This window comes from Sinohyriopsis cumingii, chromosome 10 (genome assembly GCF_028554795.1).
Source record: "Sinohyriopsis cumingii isolate HCF-2022 chromosome 10, ASM2855479v2, whole genome shotgun sequence".
Classification (NCBI taxonomy): Eukaryota; Metazoa; Mollusca; class Bivalvia; order Unionida; family Unionidae; genus Sinohyriopsis; species Sinohyriopsis cumingii.
Genome location: NC_142970.1, coordinates 22,547,470 through 22,573,760, shown reverse-complemented (window position 1 = coordinate 22,573,760; position 26,291 = coordinate 22,547,470). Strand labels below are relative to the sequence as shown.

Genomic DNA, 26,291 nt, shown 5'->3' with positions numbered 1-26,291 from the left:
TAGTATCCGGCCATACCTAACAATCGCATCAATTGCTTTTTACTGACAGGCACAGGGAATTCAGAGATAGCATCTAGAGGTTTCACTTGTCCACGTCCCACGATATGTCCAAAAAATGTTACACAAGCATGGAAGAACTCACTTTTGGATAAATTAATTGTCAAACTTGCATCATTGAGTCCGGCAAAGAATTTCCAAATTGCCATTAAATGTTCTTTCCAGGTGTCGTTGTAGATGAGAACATCATCTAGACCAGAGGTAATCATATTCATTAAACATTGAAAAGTACTTGGCGAACCCTTCATCTCCAACGACACCACTTTATAAAGTCCATCTAGAGAGACGAATGCTGAAATTTTCCTTTGCTCCTTCCATCAGTGGAATTTGCTAAAATCCTTTCAGAAGGTCAAATTTGGTAACAAACTAGGCATTTCTGATTTTATCAATGCGGTCATCGATTCTTGGTAATGGAAACACTTCTTGGTACTGGAAATTGATCTGTTTTCGACACACTGTTCACCTTCCCTTAATCAGTGAATCTATGGAAAGTTTTATCTGGTTTCAGAAAAATTATACATGGTGAACTTCAGACCCTTGTACTGGGCTCTATGAAATCATTCTCCAGCAAATACTGAACTTCTTTTGTTCAAATATTCCTGTTTGAGAGGGTTCATCCTGTATGTGTTTCACAGGTGTGGAATTTACAATGTCAACATCTTGGAAAATGTTGTTCTAAAAGGAACATTTGGAAATAAGTGCTCATATTAAAAAAACAACTGTTTAAGTTTATTCCTTTATTGTTGTTGCAATGTGAAAGTTTCTGGTCCAGATTATTCATAATTTCTGAATTCTGAAGAGTTGTCGCTCCAAAATATGTAGAGTCTGATTGTATTCATGGACTTATATTTTCACAGTGGGACAAATAAAACTAAAGTAATTGCATGTTTTAACCTGGCTGTCTCTCTCAATATACTGGTGCTCCTTTAATTTCTTTACATCCCAGGAGTACTATTATTATAATTTGAAGAATGAACAAGAGAGACTGAGCTGTTACATAGAATAATTACCAGACTCAAAAGTTCTCTCCATTGTACTTCTGACAAACCGTAATTTCACTTTTGACTTGAATCGTTGGATGCCAAATTCAAGCATAATTAAATGGAAAATTCCAAACATAAAATCTGACCATTAACCAGATTGGACAGATTTGGAAAGGTCAAATTTAGCATATAAAAAACTTTATGAAAGTTTTTACTATGGTTTTTGATTCAACACTCCTCAACGGAATTGTCTCTGAGAACCTTGTTTATGCACACATTATGGTCAACAAGTACTGGATACCTGACTTGGTCTTAGGTAAGGATTAGGTTGCAAATGAGTCTTAGGTATCTTCTGATCGGGCTTTTCTACCATTTTATCAGTATGACAAGATCTACAGTATTTACAAACTTATCTTTTGTTTTTTGGCAAACATAAGTGATTCAAGGCTTTGTGATAAGTCGTATTGATCCCTAAATGACCAGTGAAAGTTGTTTCATTGGCCAGAATAAGTATTTACTGTCTGTACGCTTTTGGATCTACAGTTTGAGAGTTCAAGGACCACTCGTCACCAGCATTTAACTCGTGAGGTCTCCATTTTATTTTAAGAATTCCATTTTTAATAAAATAACAGGCAGGCACTTCAGTGGCTTCAGTTTCCCTAATGGCCTTCTGAAACAAACATGACATCTCAGGATATGTTTCCTGTTCAATGACACGTGTGTGCCACATAGTGTACATGTTTTGAAAATGAGAGTCGCTTGTTTACGATGTGTGCAGTGAAGAAGACAATTTCTAATTATTCTATGTAACAGGATTCCTAAAGTTGAATGGAATTAATGGTAAGAAAAAAACTACGTTTGAATCCACCACTGTTCTGTAATTAAAGAAGGGATATATTGTAGAGTCGCAAACATGGTATATGTAGCTCTTTCTACCAGTTGTCACATGAGATTGGAGTTGTCATAGCAGGCAAAATTCATAAAAATCGCATGTTTCATATCCCGTAACTTCAGTTTAATACAACGTACAAAAATTCAACGATGGCTCGAGGAACAAAAATATCTGAGGAGTAAAACAAGTCATATATTATGGTCATGTGCCTTTAAAGAAAGATGGAAATATCAGAAGGAAATCGAGGTTCATGGATGGAACCAAGTATTTGGAAGTTACATACCTTCTCTCTTGTATAGTGTGATAGAGAGGTTTCTATGTCAGAACTGGTCATGTGGTAATCTAAGGTATTTTTAACACTCGGAATGATTTTTTATTTCAGATTATTGGTTTTTTTCTCAACATCAAGCTCGCGTCGAGCACCTGTGGAATTAACGGGCTAAATTATGACGGTCCAATTTTGAGAATGGAGCTGCTTTTAAACTGAGGTTAACCTTTCATTTTCTGACTTAGATATGTTATATCCAGATTTGGATTCATAAACCACTCTGAAGACTGAAACCAAGGGAATTAACCAACACTGACGTCTCAATGTCACGGAAAACCACATTTTATCTTGAGTGATTGTATTATTTGATTTCTTTTCTTCTTTTAAAATGAAAAAAGCAAACTTCATGAACTTAATTCTTTACAGAATGCTGACAGAATGGAATGGGTCTCTTTCTCTATGTTCGTCTCTCTCTCCCTCTCTATCTCACTCTCAGGAAAGAATTATATCTATTTCAAGATTTGATTTAGTATAAAAAGAACTGTCAATAATTTGTTTCTTCTGGCAGCAGACGATAATAAAGATAATAATAATAATAATAATAATAATAATACTAATAATAATAATAATAATAATAATAAAATTAATAATAATGCTACTATTTCACAGCATTTGACGACAACACTTACAGTAACAAGAACAGGAACACTTAATGTACATTATAAAAAGAAAACGCTTCAGAACAATGGAATTTTATTAATAATAGCTGGCTTCTTTTCCTTCTTTTCGGTTTAAAAACCCTCATCATTTCAGCATTGATTGAAATGTATAATAACAGGAAATACAATCATATTCATTTACTTATCTTGCATGTGTAAATAATGGAGTTATGTCTTCTTCTTCTTCTTCTTCTTCTTCTTTTTCTTCTTCTTCTTATTATTATTATTATTATTATTATTAGTAGTAGTAGTAGTAGTAGTAGTGGTAGTAGTAGTAGTAGTAGTATTAGATTCAGATATTTACCACATTCAAAAATAAATAAATTTGGTAACATTAAATGTAACAAAATTTAATTGCTGGAAATTAAATAATCTGCACTATTAAATTAACTAAGATCATCTTTAGCATCCAATTATTTCTTGTACATTTGCTACCGGAAATTGTTTAAAAGTTATTTGCAGTTATTACACATATGACATGCAATGAACAAAAATTCTCCAAGAAACTGAGTCTAGAAATATGTGGAAGCTTCCCCTCTTCATAAGCATGTGAATTGTGCATTTTGTTGTGGAATTACTTTTGACAGTTACAATTACAGTTAAGATGTGCTTGCAGATGTCAAATGCAAATACAATTTCAATTTATCAAAGTTTTGACTGTTCATTTACAGTTACAATTACACCATACTGACTTGTAAATAAACAATTACACAAATCTAGACCTTCAATTATACCACATTATGATTGGCGCCGAGTGGCGGAGTCGTCAAAAGAGTTCATCGCTACAGATGAACTGCTATCTCACCTTTGTCTGTGTGGGTTTGAGTGTCGGGCTCGGCCAATGTGGGTACCTGAGAAAGTTTGTCAGAACCTTCCTGTGGGTCGGTGGTTCTTTCCGGAGTTTCCACCATTTAAATTGTCCACCATGTGTAGCCTATCTTGTGCTGAAAAACGATATTAAACCCTACAAAAACAACATCATATTGTGAGGATTTAGCATGCTCACACCAGTATCACATCAGGGCAGGTGGAGGGGGCCGTCGAAATCATTTGCTCAATTTTATTATCTAAAACAGCTTTATGGCTAGTCTATGTTATTTCCTATATTGTTATCCTAACACCGGGCAGTTAAGATATATACATGTATATATACATTTAATCTTATTGTTTTATTATTTTTTAATTAATGAATACATTTATTTTTGCTTTTGTGATTGACCTGTTATTGAGAAATTACGCAAATCTAGTCTTCAACTACACCGTATTTTGAGGATTGAGCATTCTGCAACAGTGGGAGGGGGACCGATGTGTGATGAGCATGGTTTTAAGAACAATGAGCAGTGAAATGAATTGACAATGAACCCAATCCACTCTGATGTTAAAATACCTGAATATGTTATATAATTTTCTTACTGTTTTTTGTTTCGAGTCTGCAATTGGCAATTGCTTTCCTCGACCTTACTTCCTAGTCTAATGTAGTGTTAGACCTCATGTGGTGACCTCGCTAGAGTTCACTTCCAGGTCATTGCAGCTTTTGATTTAAGTTTTGTAGAAGACTCCGTTTTTATGTTTTCCACAAAGAAACTGTGTTCATTATGAAGTAATTATTGTTTAATAAATATGTATTAGATTACTATAAAAATTATGTTGTTTTACATTGCATATTCTTTTTTCTTGAACATATTCCTTATTGTGGTTAAGATTTTCCACTGTGCTTTACCGCAGAATTCCGCAGAATTATGTATGCCTTACAGGATGCAGAAGCTTGGTGGAACTGGAAGGATGGTCAAACATTTATCTTTGAGATCCATCCCCATTTTTGGTCAGAAATCAAAACTATAGGTACACATATCAAATCTAGTAATGTCCCAACTTGTACTAATTAAACATTATTTGATTACTGTCTATTTCAGGTAAGTGTGGGGTGAAGTAATAAGTCAAATCATCGCATGTAAATGATTTCTTTAAAGTAATAAGCATACAGCTTTAATTTTCATAAGGGAAAGATTATCTGCCTATATTAAAAGATTTACTGATCTGAAAATTTCACCTTAAATCCATTGTATTTTGTAAACTGGTGTAATTGAGATATTGTTTATTAACCAAAGTTTATTTTTTTTCTGTTTCACTGTGATATTCACCACTGTGCCATTATAATTAAATAAGATGATAGTTTAAAATATTTTTAATTCCTAAGCATATTGTTTAATAACATATTTACATGTTATTGGTGAGTCTGATTAAATTATTTTTGCAATAAAACTGAGGAACCTAAACTCAGTTTGGTTATTCAATTAATTTTAAGATACCTATACACACATGCATTCACTGGATTGCACTTTAATTACATATAACTGCACACATCCAAAATGGTGACAGTCATTTATACACATGCTACCAAAGGACATCACGATATTGGTGATTTTCAATTACAGTTGCAAATACGGTGTAATTGTAAATAATTGCACAATTTCACCAATTGCGTCCAAGTCTGTTACATGTATGTAGGACCCTGGTTTCTATAATATTGGGGATATGTCACCTGCATGTATACGTGGGGTAAAAGAGCAGCGGGGGGGGGGGGCAGTCTCTAAATGGTTTACCGTCCGTTTCGCAAAATAAGCCTTCCTCGAAAATTAAAAAAATTGTGTCATGTGCAAAAAATCGCGATCGTGTCAGTACCATGTCGAAAGGCAGCAGCCTCGTTGCTGCTATTAAGTAAAAATTGTATCAAGACCGACTCGGAATCGTGCCCGAGGATCATGTAGATTTATTGTTATAAATCCATATGGATTAGCTTGCGATGGTGAAAGAAATTTCTAAATTTATTTATATCCATACCACCGTCACACCAGTTCTGATAAATATATCGTAACGTATGTACATCAACTCGTTAAACACAGCAAGAATATTAAAATTTTCTCTGATTACTGGTGGTATTTGTGTAAATTTTTGAGTAACATAAATCACGTCTGTGTTTGTATGTCTGCCTCTAGAAAATACCCTATCTGGATTGAATTGTTTATCAAGCATTACAGCATCGTAAACAACCAAATTATTATTGGATTCATCTAAATCATCAACAATCGGCGCTTCATCAATATCGGTTATATATTCAATGACGTCGTCTCCGTTTTCATTTAACGATTTTGCACTTTCATTAAAATTCTTTAGTATATCATAGCATCTTTGATCATCAACTGATGGTGCTACCAAATACAACTTATCCCATTTCAACCATCTCATTATCAAATTAAGTAACAGTTGCGTCTTACCACCCCAGATGGCCCTATACTAATCATTCGGATGTAATTTGATAGCGCTGCATGGTGCTTAACAGGCTCCTGATTTCCAGTTGCTGAGAAATCAATTATATCCATATTATATATAAAATAATTATGGATTTATTTTGTGTTAAATGTAGGGCGCGGACTCCAACAGGTGATCTAACAACCATCACAACAAAAAATAACAGACCAGCGGTTACGGGTAAATGTACAAAGAAATTTAAATTTATTCCCGCACAGCCAAAGCCAAAAAATATTTAAAAAAAACGAGTAGGTGATATTGTCGCAAAATTGACAAAGTTACTCGGGAGTCCGTGGGCTAAATACCCAGGAGAAAAACACCTCCCAGGATATAATTGTTGTGGTCCTGGAACCAGACTTGATATCAGAAAAGATAATCGAGATCAACCAAGACCCGGCGAATATCCGATTAATGAAGTTAATAAAGCGTGTCATACTCATGATGTAGCTTATAAAAGTAAAGATCTGCAGCATAGACATACAGCAGATGCAAAATTAATTCATGCACTAAATTCTATTACGAATAAATCTTTCAAGGAATCATTAGCTAATTGGTTAGTATGATCTGCAATGAAAGGTAAATTGACGCTAGGTGCTGGTAATTAATCAGCCGATTATTATTATAAATGGAATCGATTTATTTTTCTCCAAGAGGATATTGTAAAGGTAACGCAGCGATTAGTAGACTCGCCGAAGCAGCAAAAGTCAAACATACATTCTACTGCTGAAAATGGTTATCCAAACAGGCAATATAGCAAATTTATCTACCACCACCTAAACGAATTCCCTTTGCACATTTTGATGTTAGTGTTCCTAATGAAGTTCATCAGGCGGATATTTTATTTTTACCTCATGATACAAGTAAAGCACGAAGACGTCGAGTAACATATAAATACGAGCTAACCGTAATTGACGTTGCAAGTAGATATAAGGATGCAGAGCCGCTATCAACGAAAACATCATCTAAAGTGGCTTCTGCATTTGAACGATGGCCAAAGCGGTTACAGGTTGATCCTGGCAAAGAATTTCAGGGTACAGTATCATCGCTAATGAAGAAACATAACGTCACTACCAGACGAGGACATACTGCAATTCATTGTGATCAGGCAATTATTGAAAGATTTAATCGAACACTGGGTGAGCAGTTATTTGGATATCAATACACGAAGGAATTCATTCAAGACAAGAGATCTCGAGAATGGGTTGTAAGATTGCCAAGTGTGATAGGTATGCTAAATGATGAAATATCACGAACAACTGCGTTGAAACCCGTTAATGCAATCAAAAGCGCGCGTATAACAATACAACGACGTGATTCTCCAAAATAACCGGTACTGGGTAATGTGACTGTAAGATATTTATATGAACCCGGTGAACTTGAAGGTGGTGAAAAAAGAGCAACTGATTCTATTTGGAGTATCACGACGCACAAGATATCTAACATAACAAGATCTACTGGTAGACCCGCAATCTACAAACTGGATACACCTGCTCCTCAATGTGGATTTCCACGTGAACAATTACAAGTAATTCCCGAAGATACACAAATACCACCTCGATCACTTAACAGGCATCAAGTGTGCAAGCAACCATACGTCGAGTACATTCAAGACAGGTCAGCATCACATTTTCTCGTGACCGCGACAGTTATTATTTCTATCCACGGTAAATTGTCTTGGATTATTATTTGAATATCGTCACAACATTGCAAAATTACAGCTCGCACAGTGATTATTCTGCTTTTGTTTCAGCGCGTTGATCAATTCAACATCAAGGTCAAAATCGCGTTTATTTTGTTTTGTCACTTTATTTATAACCGGCTAATTTGTTTCTTATCATATCGTTGTCAATATCTTCATTAATGGTTTATGACGCGTCCATGACAATTCTTCGTCGCTGAGATATTTTTTCTGACTCGGGATACTGCAAGATAAACCAGGTTCGACCATTCTATATTATCATCAACGATCCAAACAAATGTATCAGTGATGTTAATCCTTGAGATGAGTGAATTGTCATCGCGTATCCTATCGTCCACTGATATTTATCAGCGTGTAGCGCATCCTCAACAACACTGACAGGAACCAAAACAATAGTAATATAAGATTATGTTTCTTGGTTTGTTCTGGTATATCAACGTCGATATTCTGTCGTCGTGTATCAGTTGGTCTATAACAGAACGGTACACGTAACGCTGAGAATTTTTTAATGCGCTTCAAATAACTCCCGTTGAAGTATTCTCTGACTATCTTTCTACTTGCCACTATCAAATCGTTTAGTCTCCACCTTTCCCAAAAGTCGTTCAATGAAGTTCCTGGAATTATTTTACGCGTTATTTCACACTGAATTTTAATCGATTGTAGTCTGATTAATTTGTTAAACTCCTTTAATTCTTCATCAAGAGCTCAGTGATCATCAGCTATCTCCGAGTAATGATCAACACAATTCTTCAACCAATCATGCGGAGATTCCTTGGCGATCGGTGGTGGTTGACCGTGATCACCACATGCTTTCACAGCGGTATTTTTCAATAATAAACAGTCGAGAAACTTTTTTAATGTTTCTAACGACACTGTGTATAACTCATCCCAAATAATAATGTTTGGAATATGTTTCTCTCCTATTCGGTCAGGAGTCCTTATGCCACCGCTGTATTTGAAAAAGCTGTGATAAGTACAAGAATTAATTCCTCGTTGTTTCATCTCCCCGGTGAGACTGTGTGTTGGTGTTAACACAATCATGTCATCATGTTTCTGTCGAAATAAGTCAATAACTCTAGTCGTCTTACCCGAACGTCCCGGTCCGTTTAGTTAAACCGTCTTTTGTCTAGATACTGGATCATACACGGACGGCACCAACGACAATTCTGATATCTGATCGCTTCGATAACTATATTTATTCGTAACATCCGCGGATGGATTATAACAATGTAACATTTCTTGTTTTATTCTCCATGACCCCCATGACGAATCTTTATTTGTATAACGATTTAGTAATTTTGAATATTTTTTATTCAAGTAAAATGAATCCGTGGCAACTCTGACCGCGGTGTAAGGAAATCTATTTATCATCGATAATACATTTATAGAAACAAGCGAGCATTTAGGATCTTAGATGTGTATATTGCGGCGATTCTCCATCAATGTAACATACCACTGTACCTAAACAAAATCCGTTGGACAGATCAGCTTTTTCTCGACTTACAAATATATATCTCGCAGCAGCATCAGTGATTATAAAATCTAACTCAGCATCATCTATAATTAATCGTGTGTGATGTCGTCGGTGATCATATGCTCCGCCTTGAGTAAATTTACCGATTATTCTTCTACCGATAGACTATGTTGTTTTTTCACTGTCGCTGAGTTTAATCTTGATAATATTAGGAGCTTCTTTGGTAATATCATCCTCGGAAACATCGCAGCATTTTTCCCTAAACTCATTAATGAATTCACCAAGACTGATACGCTCAGGTGTTGGTAACGAAACTTCGGTTTGTTTCCGATATGGTATAATTGCCTCACTGACAGTCAACGATATCAGTATTGCACTGTCAGTCATGTATCGTAATAACACTATTGGTGTCCAACGTTTTTCTGAAAAGTGTCAAGCAAACCAAACATAGCAACACGGATGAAGATTTTTAGCGAATTTAAATGACACTACAGGAGCAAATCCTGTCAGATCACAATCAGGTAATCGACCATTAATCGCCACTCGTGTCAGCTCATGACAGGGGTGTCCGAATCTTTTAAAGTACTCATTACATTCTCCCATCCTTAGAAAACTTCCTGGATAACACGCAACCATATCCACCGAAATAACATAATTGTGGTTACACTTGATATTCCACAAACCGCCATGTCCGTACTCGATACAACTTAACTGCACATCTTTAAGAAACTCACCACGTATTGGTCTCCATGAATTTCTCTCTCTGGCGGCGTGGGCAGTAACTGACGGAACTGTAAAACAATATTTTAATAATAGCTCACTATATATTGAATATCTTTGCCCAAGATTTATCATCCTGTCATGAAGAGATTCTTTAGAGTATAAATCGCCGATGGGTCGAACAAACTGATCATATTCATCTGAACTTGAAACTAACCATACTGATAAAGGATCGTTTTTACTTATCTCATTAATAAAATTAAATATATTTCCCCGAGAAAACTCGTGGAAATATTATTACTTTCTAGTCCAGGCATGCGAGTTATGATCAATAATTTCAATTGGTGATTCATTTGACTTTTTCTTTGATTTATATAAAATCTCTCTGGTTAACGTTTATATTATCATTGGAAATTTTAATTTACTTGATAACACAGCGATATCATTTATTGTAGCTCCGGTATCCTTGACCGATTCAGCCCACATCGCTATTTTTTTCCCGTCGCTGATCAGTCAGACCATTTCCACGTTTCGCATTTGTAAAATGTTCAAGTACTTGCTCGGCTACACAATTCAGCCTTGCAAATCTCATTGGAGCAAGATCATCGATGTTGGGTTTATCATTTAGCCGATAAATTCCCTAAATATCCGCGGTCACAGGATACGCTTGCGAGTAATATGGTCTGTCCATTCCAGTCAGTGTTCCTGGTTTGGAATCTTTACTTAACACAACAGGTTTTCCATTATCAAGGACAGGGTCACGTTTGTCACGGATAATCTACGTAGCGGAATCTGCTAGCACAATAAACTTTATTCTGAAAATATATTTCTGATCATTAAAGTAATCGATAATCGTTTTCGTTCATTGTATCATCAATGATTTTGTCGTCGCGTATAATTTTAAGAGTCGACCACGTGTTCGATGCACCATCATCACGAAATTCTTTTTTTAGCATCAGTGATAATATTAATCAGATCAGTCAGAGCTCGCCTCCGCGAGTCAGGGGTTAGTCTATCAACATCGAATCTGGAAGTTTTCCAAGGCTTGATTGTGAATAATACCCTAAACTCATCCATGTTATAATTAAGACAAGTATTTAAATAACAAATAGTATATATAATGAATCAGTGCAAGTGGTTTATGGTAAGATCTGCAACTCCTTGTAACAAATCATGTGTACATTAATTCTGCGGACAACATTCTGAAAGTGTAAAGAGAGGTAGTCTAGGTCCAAAAACCTGCTTACAGTGTGGTGTCCGAGTTAGAGGTAAAACACAGCTATGTCCGCATGTGGTGGTAAACGGTATAGAGAGTTAAAACTTTATTATGACAAGAAACAGAATGACAGCGACATAACTATAAAGTGTGTAGAGGATCATCTAAGTAAGCTTTCAGACAAATTATAATTTAGACAAATGATATTATATACAAATGGAGCAAAATGAATTTGTCAGACATCCTATCATTAAGAATTATGAAACATCTCGTGATGGTGTAATCAGACACTGTAGGTTGAAAAAACCAGTTGGTGGGGTTAGTAATGCTGGTTATCTAAGGTTCAGCGTTGGGAATAAGATGTAACAAAATCATAGGCTCGTATTCGAGTGTTTATTTGGTGTGATCAAAGACAGTCTTGTAATCGATCATATTAAAGGAAATAAACTCCATAATAATTTATCTAAACTTCAGGCTATTACACAACGCGAGAAGTCTGCATGTAGGAATACTTGAAAGTATTTTTAAAAATCCTAGAGTCGTTAAATCTTTAAATAAAGAAACCGGCGAATAGATGACACTGCAGTCAATGAACGCGGCTGGTAAGTATTTTGACATTTGTCTGCCTTTGGTACAAAAAGTCGCAGATAAAATATACAAATCTGCATTTTCATCCCGGTTTGAAAGCTGGATTACATTTTCTTATGCCCCAGTGGTGTTATATACAGATAGCGGAGATAACTCCGCCCCGATTGTGTAAAAGTCGATGATGGAGCTACCTCCCTTGACTTCAGAAGATTGCATAATACACACTATTTTCTATTTGATAGATATTTTATATTATCCAGAAAATAAATAAATTTTCAAAGTAGAACTAAATTCAAGTTGTATTATTTTTGGCAATCGGAAATTGATTGTATTATGTTTTTGCAATCTAAAAGTAATTATATATTTTTTTTTTGTTGCAACCTAAAAGAAACTATATAATAATTTCTGAAACACATATCAACACATGGTTCCGTGGCGTATTGACAGAGCTCCGAATTCTCGTTCTCGACGCTTCGAGTCGAATCCAGTGACCGGCACATTGTCGACGTAGGCGATATTTCGCGATTTTATATATAATTGTTTAGTAAATTTCTCCCTAAAATCGATTCCTCTCCTTCCTTTTATTTGATTTTTACTAACAGCACCTTCAAGTATTTCTTCGCCTTTACCTTCAAGTTGAGGAAGAGCTGCAGGTATTTTTTCATCAGTATGTTTTAATACCTGAAGAAAACTCTCTTCCTTCTCCCCTCATTCTTCTCTTTCTCAGGTCCTCTAATAGCAGTTAAGTCTTTTCCAGTAACCGCAGTGACGGCTTTAAATGACTGTTCAGTACCCTCTGCGTACTCAACTTGTGCTTCCTGCATCGCCTGTAGTTTTTTTTTTTTTTTTTTAACTCGTCTCTGACAGGAACAAATTCTTTGCTTCTTGTCGCTGTCTAGCTAATCTAGCCCTGTAAGAGTCCGGATATACCCTATTATGATATCATAATTTTTAATTACTAGCAGCAACGAGGCTGCTGTCTGTCGACTTGGTACTGACGTGATCGCGATTTTTTGCTCACGACACATTCTTTCTGATTTTCGAGGAAGGCTTATTTTGCGAAACGGACGGTAAACCATTTAGAGACTCCCCCACCACTCTGCTGCTGCTCTTTTTGCAACACAGAGACTGGGCTAATGGATAGTTATTGGATATCAGTATGTGCATTTTACTCTGCAGGAACATGTGAAACAAAAGCTGCACAGTGTCTGGGAAAAAAGATAACTGGTTCTCACTTTCTAGATTTTATTCGCTAGATAAACCATGTAAACTGTTCCACACTTTATCTCTCTTCTGGAGCCATGGGTGGCCAGTGTTCTAATAATCTCACCTTTACAGATTACTTGCACATCTCATATCTGCATAATTTGGGAGGCTCACCCAATGTGAATATGTGAAAGAGCTTGCTTGTAGCTTCCCAGGTTATCCCTCCACCAAATATACTGGCCAGCTCGTATGTGCTAGCATTACTGAAAAATAGAGTTAAAACCCACAAACCAAACCAATCATGTCTTCCTCTAACCCGAACCCCAAGGTCCTGTACTAGGTTTCCTAGCTAATGGCTTATATGGGACATGGAACAGATAACACTCACCATGCAGTTATGTTACAAAAATGGGTGATTAAAAGCCAAAGGGTGCATAAGAAAGCAAAAAGCAAGCATGCTGTAAATTGTATATTATTAGAGAGGATTTTACTTTTGGTGCAGAAATGGATCAAAACTGAATCTGATGCAAACCCAATTTACAGTCTGCATTGTGTGATTCACTAACAATAAACCATATACACTGTACTCACTGTAAAACCATATTTACAGTCTGCATTGTGTGATTCACTAATTATGAAGCATATATTTAACGTAATACACACTTTTTTAAAAGAAGCAAAAATAATACATTTTGTACATATCAACACGTGAATCATACTGGCAGGCAAAAATCAAGCGACACGTTTTAGAAAAGGATATACAGAACTATTTTGCAGCATTCTCTCCAAACTACATTTACCAACTATAACAGATCTGTCTTCAATTTTGTTGAACCCTTTTTATGATGTTTTTCTTTCGATAGCAATTAGGTTGAGTAAGTATTACAATGTCTTCTGGCATTTAAGTTCATTACATCATTTAAACAGCTTCAAGAAACAATCGATAATCAGTTATGAATTTCACGTCCAATGAATTTGATGGCAAATGGATTTGCAACAAAATACGCATGAAAATGGTCAACTTGCAACGAAATGAATACATTCAAGTCATATATCATGACGTTAATTCATGTATTAGATTATTTAATAAGACAATAAAAACATATATTAATATATCACAAAAGTTATATATACACCCATACGGTATGTATTCATCTACTCGATTCAAATGTTCTATATATAAACTTGTATGACCACCAAATGCATGGACAATTGCTTTCAAAATGTGATTATTCATAGTATTTTTGTTGTAATTTCCAAATTAGTGATAATCAAAGTAGAATAAATACTCATGGCTGAGAGTTTTTCTGGAACCTAGATGTGTGTGAAAACTTTTCAATGCCTGCACTAGTCTTGAAATTTAAGAGTCATATGTAACCATTATGGTCTTCATGTTTGATATCTTTTTTGCAATTTAAAATAGTTTATATATATGTATATATAGTTTTAAGTAACTACAGTATTACTGGTAATTCTAACCAAAAATATCACCTCAACAGCACACTTAAATGCTTAACATGAATATACTTCATTTATTTATCCAATGGGGCCATACTGGATGACAGATGAGCAAAATTTGCATTCAACCGACAATAGATGAAAATAAGTATTTTGCTGAAATCCTCCTCATGTTGATATACTTTTATTAGAGATATGATGACAATATTTTATAGAGGTCCAGCATAATTGAGATCAGATCAGCACCATTTATTTAGGACCAGCTGGAGATCAAATTAAGTCTTCTAGTATTAACCTCCATGCATATATGAATTTTCATTTAGAATAAATAGATGACTGTCAAGATTATACAAAAATGGCCACGCTGGATATCTTTGTAATATTATGTGACTAAATGTTGAAATGTTCTCTCTGTGTGATGACCCTGACTTGTTTAGCTTGCCGCAAGAGAAGCAGGTTTGTCGTTGTTCTTGGAATAATATTGAAAATTATCGTTTTTCACGAACTACTTTTAGTTTTTTTCCCTATATTTTCAACAACACCATTGGGAAGTGGACTTCCATTGGTATCACATGAAAATGGGACCACTGATGTCATGTATGTATGGGTACAAGGCTTTTTGGACCAGCAGTTAAAAATGGAGAGTACTAGATCAAATTTTGAGAACACTAGTTGCATATCTTGCATCAGAAAATAAAGATATAATAAATGTTTTATTTGCAATTTTTGAGAAGATGAATTAACTTCCAGTTAATTCTTTAAGTACAGATAAATGTAATGGCATTTAATTTTGCCAGGCTTATTAGTAAGCAGCTACCCCAATGCGGTTTATGTGAATTCCAACCTTTTGATGGACAGTGCACACTGACCCCGTACCCGAAAACAAATTTCAGAATATTTAAGATGTGGTCGGTAAGATCAGAGGAAACTGACTAACTAGTATGACTTTCTGTTCAGGAGTGCCAAAAAGATTTTGATAGTGGCTGCCAAGATCGCCATATCTATTTTGGATGCCAATTTGAAATCGGATTTTTGCTTTAAAATTCAAGGTGGATTTATTCTAGTTGATGCGTGTGTTAGAGCAAAAATATTTTTCAAATAATTTCTCAAATGGATTAGAAAAAGACAACAAAACGATGCCGGGATGAATATATGAACTACACAACACAGCCTTCCATTCTAGGGCAGCTTCATGCCCGTTGCAGGCTGCGTGGAAATCATTTTAATACTGGTCATGGTGGTAAAACAAAGAAACTTTGAAATTGCCTGTTTACTAACTCCATTGCTAAGGTAACTTCATTTTTACAGCAGACCTAAATTGTGGATATGAATTTTATAAATGCAGATGCATTATCTACCGAGTTCTTAACTGAACACGTACTACCCCTAGTGGTAGAAGACAACAATGGTCCTTTGTTTGCTGATTCCAAAATGGCAGAAAATATGCATGTGCAAGAACAAAAACATCTGATATTGTTACGGGTTTAGCAGAAGATGCTGCACTTAAAACTGCAGAAGCCATGAAAATTGGGTCGTTTAGTATTGCAACAGACAGGGGTAGTGATTATGTCAAAATGTTGTACACAGTCAGTGTAAGAGACTTTGACAACGAAAAGGGCGAAGTTAGAGTGCTCTTCTTTTCAGCTGGTAATGCATCAGTGATGACTGGAATTGATAAAGGAGTTGCATTCTATATTTTTAAAAAATATCTCCATCATTGTACATGTTACGTTGTCTCTGTCACATCATGCACCATGCTGCAGGAAATTTATTAAAAGGAGACCTACTGAATTATCAAGATGACACTCTACCTGACAATGTACTTCATGTGGACAGAGCTGATTTTTTGTTGATCTTATTTCCCAGCTGAAAGACCCATTAACTGTGAGATACAAATTTCCTCTTCTTTGTCAGGTTAGGAAAGGAATATTGGTTCTTTACCATGGTAATGCTGACTGTGAGAGATTGTTCAGTATTGTTAACACAAATAACACTGAATTCAGATCCAGGCTCTGCAATCTAGCGCTATGTGCTCTTCTGGTGTGCAAAGCATTCATAGTCTCAGCTTGTACAAAGTGTTTTGAAATGCAATATGAGAGTCTATTGCTTTTTAAAGCTCAAAGTGTTATATACGAAAACTTGAAGCAGAAATTGATGTTAAAATCCAGAGGGATAAATACATCATTTTGTACATATGCTTGTTGAATTTTTGTCATGTTATATGTGGATTACTCTTTCTATACACTGATTACTCTTTTTGTCCACTTGGGTTACACTTATTCCTCACATGTATGATTTTCGATGGCATTTTAATTTCGGACCAGATCGATGTGTGTTGTAATGAAAACCCCAAGCTGAAATGATCATTCATCCCAAATTTCAAAATGACCAATGTGGGGGAAATGTTGGATATGCACATGGGAACATTTTCATTTAAGATCAAACCATATCTTGGTATGATTGTGTCAGTATATGTTCATGGTAATTCTCTATGGTGTAAAAGAGTAGCATCAGATGATGTAGAATGGCCATCCAACAAAAATCTCCTAGTCTTTAAATATACCAATGATAGTTTATAAAATAAAATCCATTAGTTTCAAACAGTGAGGGGAATTACCTCTGCCTCTAAACTTTCATTTCTACTGGATAATAGAGGCTGATTTAAAATAAAATTGCGTAAATAGTATTAAAGATGTATCACCTATCATATCACACATCGGAGGTCGCATAATGTGATACTATTATATTGGAAGTGAGCTATCAATATACAATATGGTAAACAATATGTGATGCATCAATGAAGTACTTACATTTTCGTGTTCTTCTGAATCTTTATGGCTTCTTACTGCAAAAGAAAGATTGTCCCAGCTAAGTATCGATACCACCAAGAGATTGAATTTGAATGAAGTATTTATCCAAATCTGTACAAACTAAACCTTACAGTAAAATATGTCTGGAAACAATTCAATTTTCATAACAGTGGCAGGGGCTGTACTGGACAAAAATATTTCCAGTAAGGGCAGACAAGACTGTTCCTTCTCGTTCAACCAGATGAGACCTGAAACCATATCAGGATGACCATGTGTGTGGGTGGATGTCTTGCAATAACTTGGGTGTCTTGCTCAGCAAGATTTCTGGCCAATGGGATCCAACCCAACTGTATGTAATAAAATAATCAACAACAGTCAGATTTAACTTTACAATATTTCATTTAATTATGTTTGTTTTATATTCTCCACAGTTTGAAAACTTTAAATAAATTTAAATTTAATAAATCAGCAAATAAAAATTATAAAAGTGGATAAGATGGATATTCTTTCCTTTCTTCCTTTTCCTTCACTATTTCTTTTCACTGCAAAAATTGTATGAGAGTTCGCAGGTTACAGGGAAAGGGACCTAGGTTGATAAATACAGTTTGAAATTATGACATGCATCCCTATATACCCTGCCAAAGATTTAATTAAATAAAAGAAAAAAGAAAAAGCCATCGAAACGTTGCTCGAAAATAATTTTATGCATCAATTATTTATCATTTCTAACCTGACTGACATCAGTGGGCCATAGCCCTGTTATCCTGTATGTATTTCAAATACACTGAATGTTCCTTACTGACATCAGTGGGCCATATCCCTGTTATCCTGTGTGTATTTCAAATGCATTGGATGTTCCTTAGTGACATCAGTGGGCGACAACGCTGTTATCCTCTGTGTATTTCAAATGCTTTGGATGTTCCTTCATAACATTACTTAATATTTGATTTAATCTGTGTGTGTGTGTTGAAATACTCAAGAAGACTTTGAGACCAATGGGCTCAATGCAATAAATTCACAAACATCAACTTAATAAAATATAAATCAGACTTAACTTATTTCATTTAACTAGGTTTGTTTTATTTTCATAAATTTATTCACCACCTTTTAAAGCGTAAGTCAGTAAATAAAATCTGTAAAACGTAGGTGGGGTGGATATACAATTCTCTCTTCCTATCCTCCTTTTCCTTCATAATAATGTTATTTGCCACCACAATGCAACATTATTTGGTCAAACTTAGGGGAAGGGGGCTGCTCATGACTAGCTTGATAAGATGTATTCTTGTTCTTTTTGCAAATTAAACAATAATGGTTTGCATATTTAAGCTCAGTTACCTCAGAAACAAATATTGCATATTTGTTTAAAATTAGAAACTTAAAATTTCCTTAAAATGTAACAAGATGAAAATTTTAAAAATTATGGCTGATTTCCCTATACACCCAGCTACATATTAAAATAATTCAAAAGAAGAAAGAAAGAAAAGAAAAATGTCATATTTTTGGAAACAAATACACAGAACATCCTCATTTCATTCATCAATTTAAAATGTATAATCTTCCTGGATTCTAGCACTGTTATATTTTGTGTATTCCAAATACACGTGATTTTTCTTAATAACACTGCCTAATATTTACGTGGACGAATCCATGTTTTGCCAGACAAGTGAGATATTGTTCGTCGTCTTAGATAAATAATTCCTTTTATTTTAGTAATATTAGGAATCATGTACCTTTAGTGCACTTGTATTTTTCCCAACCAATGGTGTTAAAAAATATTCAAGCTATGTATAGCAAGTATTTGAAGTTTTTCCTGAAAATGCTGAAGCTTGGAAATGAAAGTAACATCTGACTGGTTCTTGACATTTTTTTCCCTGACTGTTACCTTGTGATATAAATTTCAATTTACAAAAAATATAGATAGAAATTCATTGTTAAAGCAAGGGAACATTAAGACATGGATAAAAATAAATATGTGTCAAGAAATAATGTGTATAGAACAAGTGAATACATCCAACGGCCATCTTTGTAATCTATATGTATTTAACCAGATTGAATGGCACGCGCTGGGAATGAAACCGACACCTGGTGAATAAACTCGGTATAAAATGTCGTCGTCCTTTTCTGTCGTTGATAAATTATGTCTATAAAAAATGTTATTTTCATTTACATATAAATAAATATGTTATAAGTAAATAGTATAAATAAACGTAGATTACTTAACAATATGAAAGTGAAAATAATATACATTTTATAGCAACAAAATACTGTTTTATGTATATGAAACTTCATATCAACATGATACCTATACGTGACGAAACTGTCACATTGACATTTTGTTTTCTAAATTTAAAATGAAATCTTTGAGAATTGTCAATAAATGAAGTTTGTATTTTTATAACGTCATTAAAAGTTTTCTTTTTCTGTCAATAAAATGTAAGAAATATGAATTACCTTGATACTCTTGTTGGAATACAGTAATGTCACTACTCCCAAAGCATGTGCCATACAGTCGTCCGTTGTCCCAGAATATGACACGGAGATACCATGGAATTCCCTGTGTGAAAATAGCGACAAGTTGACATGAAGCTGTAAGTTGGTGAATACAGAATTCATTGAATCCATTACATGCGAAAATATTCCCGTCTTCATTTATAACGATTGATGTCGGCCCTTGTAGACGTTGATGTTTGTATTTATATTTACGTTGACTGGGATTCAGAATGTCGAATCCATAGACACCATTATTATCAGGGTATTTAACACCAGCATTACACGAGATATAAACCATGTTGTCTTTTATTGTCACTCTACTCGAACTCCATTCGTCACCCTCACTGAACTGGTAAATCGTGTCAACATGTCCATCGTAAAGTGACACGATGCAAAAGTACATATTGCCCTGTTTAACACCAGTGACTACAAGACTATTACTGAATCTGACAACACCATCATATCTATCCAATACTCTCTGTATGGGTAAACTCCTGGTCGTTTTAATAACACGTGACCTGAATTTAGAATCAATTGATATCATTTTTATCAGACCGTCGTCATGAAAGACACAAATTGTCATGGCGTCCATCAGACACATATCACGTGGCAATGATTCCAGTCTCTCTGACGATGCCAGGAATTTTCCATCTTGGAGTCGATGGATCTGGACTTGACTCGACCCGTAGTCTAATACGACTATCTTGTCCTTTCTGATGACAATAGATCTGTAGTAGGGGCACTCGTCAGCTGTGGAATTAAAGTGATATAAACATAAATACATATCTACACACAAACATTAAACATATATAATTATATTAAAATATTTAAAAACTTGTAAATTAGCAGTGTGTATGTACTAATACATTAATAATAATTTAATTAATTATGTTTATGACTTTAAATATTCATTCCTGTTAAGTTAGTTCTAAATTCAACTGTCAAAATATTGCAATGGTCATGGTGGTTGTCGTATATATTACTAAATTTGCATCGGTATATTTATATGAAACTACTAAAATAACTTGTCTATTTACGCAACATGAACCTTAAAATAATGCATAATACAAACGTTGACACGTAGCTACACACAAATAACATACATGTATAATTTAAATACTAAATAACTGACAATTACAATCGTCGTAATGACGTCATCATTTTATTATTATTGTCACAAGAGAGATTTACAGCAGACATCACATAGGCCCAGTAATCACACCATTATAGTTCTGTACAGTATTTTAATAAACTGAAGATACCAAAATATAGTATGTTAACAGGTTATGTGTGAAAACTGCTATTGTCCTTCATGTTTAATCATCTTACGTACGTGCTGTCGTACGTGTGAATTAATCTTGTACTCTTCCAAAAATGGACAAGACAAATTAAGACACGGAGTCCATCCTTACATCTCCGTGTCATTCCTTGAAAGCATAGAGTGAATGTCTTCATCCCACTAACGCGTAATAATTGAACACAAAACAGGGACATACGCCAAAATGAGGGGGAACGCATTTTTCATTTTTAAAGAAAGTGATTTTAATCAAAACGAGGAAATGAACGGATAGACTACCAGTTTTGCAAATATAATAATGGCTGTCAATTTTAACGAGTACAACTATTAAAAAGGCATGATCTCACACTAAATCAAAGAGTCAATTAAACTTCCATTTGTTAATAAAACCTTAACAAAATTAGAAACACTTCATTAATTACAACTATAAGATTATCACTTAAAGATTTCGTTTCAAATTCTATTAAAAGCCGCACACAATTATAGAAAATATAAATAATTTAACCTGATGAATACCATTTATTTCATTCTTGAAAAGTTGTTTAACCAAATTATTGGCGTTGGCCATGCAAAAGGGGAATCGCGGAAGGAAGGCAGGTGAACGAAATTCAATAAATAATAATAATAATAATAATAATAATAATAATAATAATAATACATCATTCATCTAATATTTCCATATCATACGCAACATTTAATCGTTACACTATATGTATGTACTACCCTGACAATTTCTACGAAAGTCCGTGTTATTAAACGTCTTCATTCATTTACTTGTCTGCTGCATTTTCTTACACTGGTATTGTGATGCCTGCCTTGGATTATGACGTCTGCACTGACAAGAACGCTGTCGGAAACATGTAATATGGAGAAACGTGCTTACACATCCGCGTGGCCGATGTACTAAAGTTTACATGACACAGGGTTCAAATCAGCGGTAGCGATTTATTCTGACAGTGTTTGAGTATCGAGTTTTGAAGGCTCGCGTGTTTTCAACGGTATCACACAAACTCCGCCGACTAAATCACTCTCTGAGAAAAATGAAATGTCAGACAAACATAACAGAAAACAGATTAAATACAGATTTATGTTTCAGAGATTGCATTTGTTGGTAAATTAGGCTACGTTATAATATAAAACAAGAATACAGCATCAGCTTTTAACCAAATGTTTATCATGGTTGTAATGTTGTTATGTGCAAACTCCTGATAAACATTTGCATCGATCGAAGTAATACTTTTCACAGATATTTAAATAAGGGCACTGTCAATGATTCTGGGGTTATCACTTTTTCGTATAGTAGTTATGATGTTAATTTATCATCTTTTTAAGAGAAATATTTATCAAGCCCGAAGATTCGAACTCCAGATATATAACTATCGATATGTGTCGAGTTTTATTTCCCTAAAGGGTCTTGTACCATTTCATCATGTTCAAGAATAGATAAGAATTAATTATGCCAAATGTCCTGTATATAATTTCTCCGTGATTTTTCACGAAGAAAACATTTCGCGAAGAAAGTGGCTATCTTTGGGAGGATAGTATTTTTAACTTTAAGTGCGTGAATCCTGGCCTTTTCTCTCTCTCTCTTTATATATATATATGTATATATATATATATATATATATATATATATATATATATATATATATATATATATATATATATATAACTTATTATGAGGAGTTCGTATATTTGCGAAAAGAAATATCTGGTCTTACATGAAAAATACACTTTCGTATCTGATCACGTGTGTTTTACTAACAAAAATTATATAATTTGTCTTCGAGGTTCCCTTATAATCTGACGTAACTTCACAGCAACTTTCTGGCAAGCTAAAAGCAGTGTATATAATTGTTAAGGGAGATAGAGAGAGTGAGAGAGAACTTTAATAGATGCTCTCTGACATTGCAAATTATATTATATATATATATATATATATATATATATATATATATATATATTATATGCCAGTTATAAAATTACACTTGGATATTACATAATATTTTATTTGAACATAAAGATTCGATTGAGAAGATAGCATACTCATCTCATTCAAGTCCAAATTTTTACAATAATTCCATAAAACTACAAACACTGTCATTAAAAAAACTTGATACTGGCATTGCTCATTCTATGTTAAGCTTTATAACTGAGCAAACTATTGTTACAGCAAATTATAATTTGTTTTGTTATACATGTAAAGTTTTGCAATATATTGCAGAGTATAGTAATTATTAAATTACAAATGAAAATAAAAATGAAAGTGTCCACATTTAGGCAAAAGCTTCTTGTAGACACTTAAAACAGCAAAGGAAATTTACAGCCAAGCGAACACATTTCTTCACTGTTGTCGTCACCTGAACCTGCATGTTCTATGTCCAATTCTATAACTCAGAATATCTAGGTAATGATAATAACTGATTCGATTCAGTCTTCGACGTCCTATTACTGCGTCATGCCTATTACTGCGTCAATCCTACCACCGCGTCCCATAACTCAGAAACTACAGGTAATGACGAATACGATTGATATTACTAGGTCATATTACGGCGTCGTGGCTGTTACTGCGTCACTCCTACCACAGCTTCCCATAACTCAGAAACTACCGCGTCATTATAGGTTACTGCATTTGTATGGGAAAATATGAACGAGTTTTTTTGTGGATGGAATACTGCACTTCCATGTTCATATGTTCCCATACAAAAGCAGTAACCATTTCATTATATGTTCATTTTCGTATTCTACCTAAGGCTTAATTATATCATCGAAATACACTATAAGAAACAACGTAAATCAATGTATGCGGTATTCCAAACTAACTACTCAAGCGCAGAATCATCATTACACAACACCAACATTACTAATGCGCACATAATTCCGCCCAGATAAAGCTGAACTTGTCGCGCGCTAGACATAAGTTTCGAAAGAAAATGGCGTTTTTGTCTACTTAAACGTTTTCCATTTGATCTGGAATGAATAGTTCTTTTGTTGTTTTTTTTGACGATTCTACGAAATTCCGTGATCATGGACTGGATTCATCTGTGCAAATTTTACACGAAATACATCGGATTGAAGCAGCGCGGGAGAGACGTGTTTAAATCTGCAAGTGTGTTTGAACTGTCATTGACTATTCGAAATCATAATGGGGGAAAATATGAAGTGTTTCAAATGCAATTTTCAAATAGACGCTATTGAATTTTATTTTTTGTTGTTTTTTTTTAATTCTGAGTGCAGTAAGGAGGATGTAATTGCACTTGGAATATACTTATATAGTCAAAGTTACAGTACAATTTCGAAATGTGTAATAAAGATTGAGAACTTATGACATGACTCATGTAAGTCGGATTTGCATAACTTAGAAAGTACATTTTGAGGAAATTCAGAATGTAAAACTGTAAGTATATTTATTGCCATTCTTATTACCAGCAAAAGGGGACAGTTTATGCCTTTATAACTGGCATGTTATTGGTAGGTACCAAGCAGTTTTATGAAATCTGGCGTCACTCGCCAAAATCCGAAATACTGTATCAACAATGTTAACGCGGAATGTAGCAAAGCAGCTGGTATGTGGCAGTCCACGAAACATCTGCCTTAGTTCATTCAGAAAAAAAATAACGAATCAAAACGTAAAGCGTCTGCTACACGAGAGTACAGTATTTGTTTACAAAGTAGTTCCTAATAAACTATTGGGCACAATTGTCCTGCGCGTGAGTGCAATATGAAGGTGTGCAATATCGTAAAATACTGAACGATTCTGATAATGTAAAGTTAACGGAGAAAATAATCAGCATATAATAATGCCTGCTACTGCGTCATGCCTACCACCGTGTCTCATAACTCAAAAACTACAGGTAATGACGAATATGATTGATACTACGAGGTCATATTACCACGTCATGCCTATTACTGCGTCATGCCTACACTGTGGTGTTTGAGCGTATACTACAACATCTTTCATTATGCATCACATCCTGTTACTGAATCATATTTTTAAAATGATAGACCACTCTGGTGGCCTAGTGGTTAGAGTGTCCGCGTTAAATGCGGTTCAACGGTTCTAACCCCGGCCAAGTCATACCAAAGACTTAATTTAAAAAATGATACTACAGCAGCTGCTTCGCTAGGTGCTCAGCATTATGAGGTTAAAGTTATGACTGGTCATCCTGGTGTCAGGATAATGTGACTGGGTGAGACATCATGCTACATGTCTGCAGCATGAAGCCCCACTGCTAGACACCACTTTAAACTGCCTCACTGCAGTCATCGAAGAGCTATGACTGTACAATTGTTCTAAGGTACGTTAAAAATCCAAATCCCACACACTTTACATACATACCTACATACATACATACATTCATACATACATGCATGCATGCATGCATGCATGCATACATACATACATACATACATCCATACATACATACATATCTGCATACATACATATTTGCCGTCATACGTTAACGATAATGCAAGTAAAGATTTGACATGTGTAACAAATCTAGAATAATCTTCATCCCTAATACATTTTAAATTTGTCTTTTAAAACAAAATTAAAATTACCCTTCTATTTCAAATTTATTTTAGCCAGGCATGAAATCAGATGTTGTTACACTTTTCTCGTGATTCGTGATAGGTCATATCGCCGTAATAAAAGAAGCAAAACATAACAGAAATTTAAAATAAAAAAAAATGAGTATTTGACACAATATATTTCCAGCTAAAGAAGTTGAGGACATATTGGATGATACTTGTTCGGCTGCCTTCCATATTGCTGTCCATTTTTCAAAGATCACTACATAATATGGAACTTTGTTTCGTTCCGACTTATATTTGTCTGTTGTTTCGTTTCTTTTCTCAGTCTCGAGTAAAGAGCTACTCAGCATATGAGTCTTAATCATCCAATTCCATCAATGCATTCAATGGTAAAACCGATTAACAGATGTAGAAGCTACGATTCCGGGTAGAGCGCCCCGTGAGACACCAGCACATGCAAACGTCGTCTGTCTTCAGTAGTTGAAACATCTAATGTTTTATCTTGCAGTAAATTCAGGAATATTCTGTCAAACAGGTATAACCACTGTACCGTATCTCCTCCACAAAGA

The 26,291-nt window shown here is 34.7% G+C and overlaps 1 protein-coding gene across 1 annotated transcript in view; it reads right to left on the bottom strand.

Annotated features, from left to right (window-relative positions):
- The window catches only part of LOC149789710 (uncharacterized), a 61,339-nt gene that overhangs the window by 3,166 nt on the left and 31,882 nt on the right, over nucleotides 1–26,291 (bottom strand). The window contains exons 2-3 of the mRNA XM_089973354.1: nucleotides 19,851–20,639; nucleotides 17,400–17,434 (exon numbers count right to left, since the gene is read on the bottom strand). Coding sequence (XP_089829480.1) covers nucleotides 17,400–17,434; nucleotides 19,851–20,490 — 675 coding nt within the window. The 5' untranslated portion in view covers nucleotides 20,491–20,639. The remainder of the gene's footprint in view (nucleotides 1–17,399; nucleotides 17,435–19,850; nucleotides 20,640–26,291) is intronic.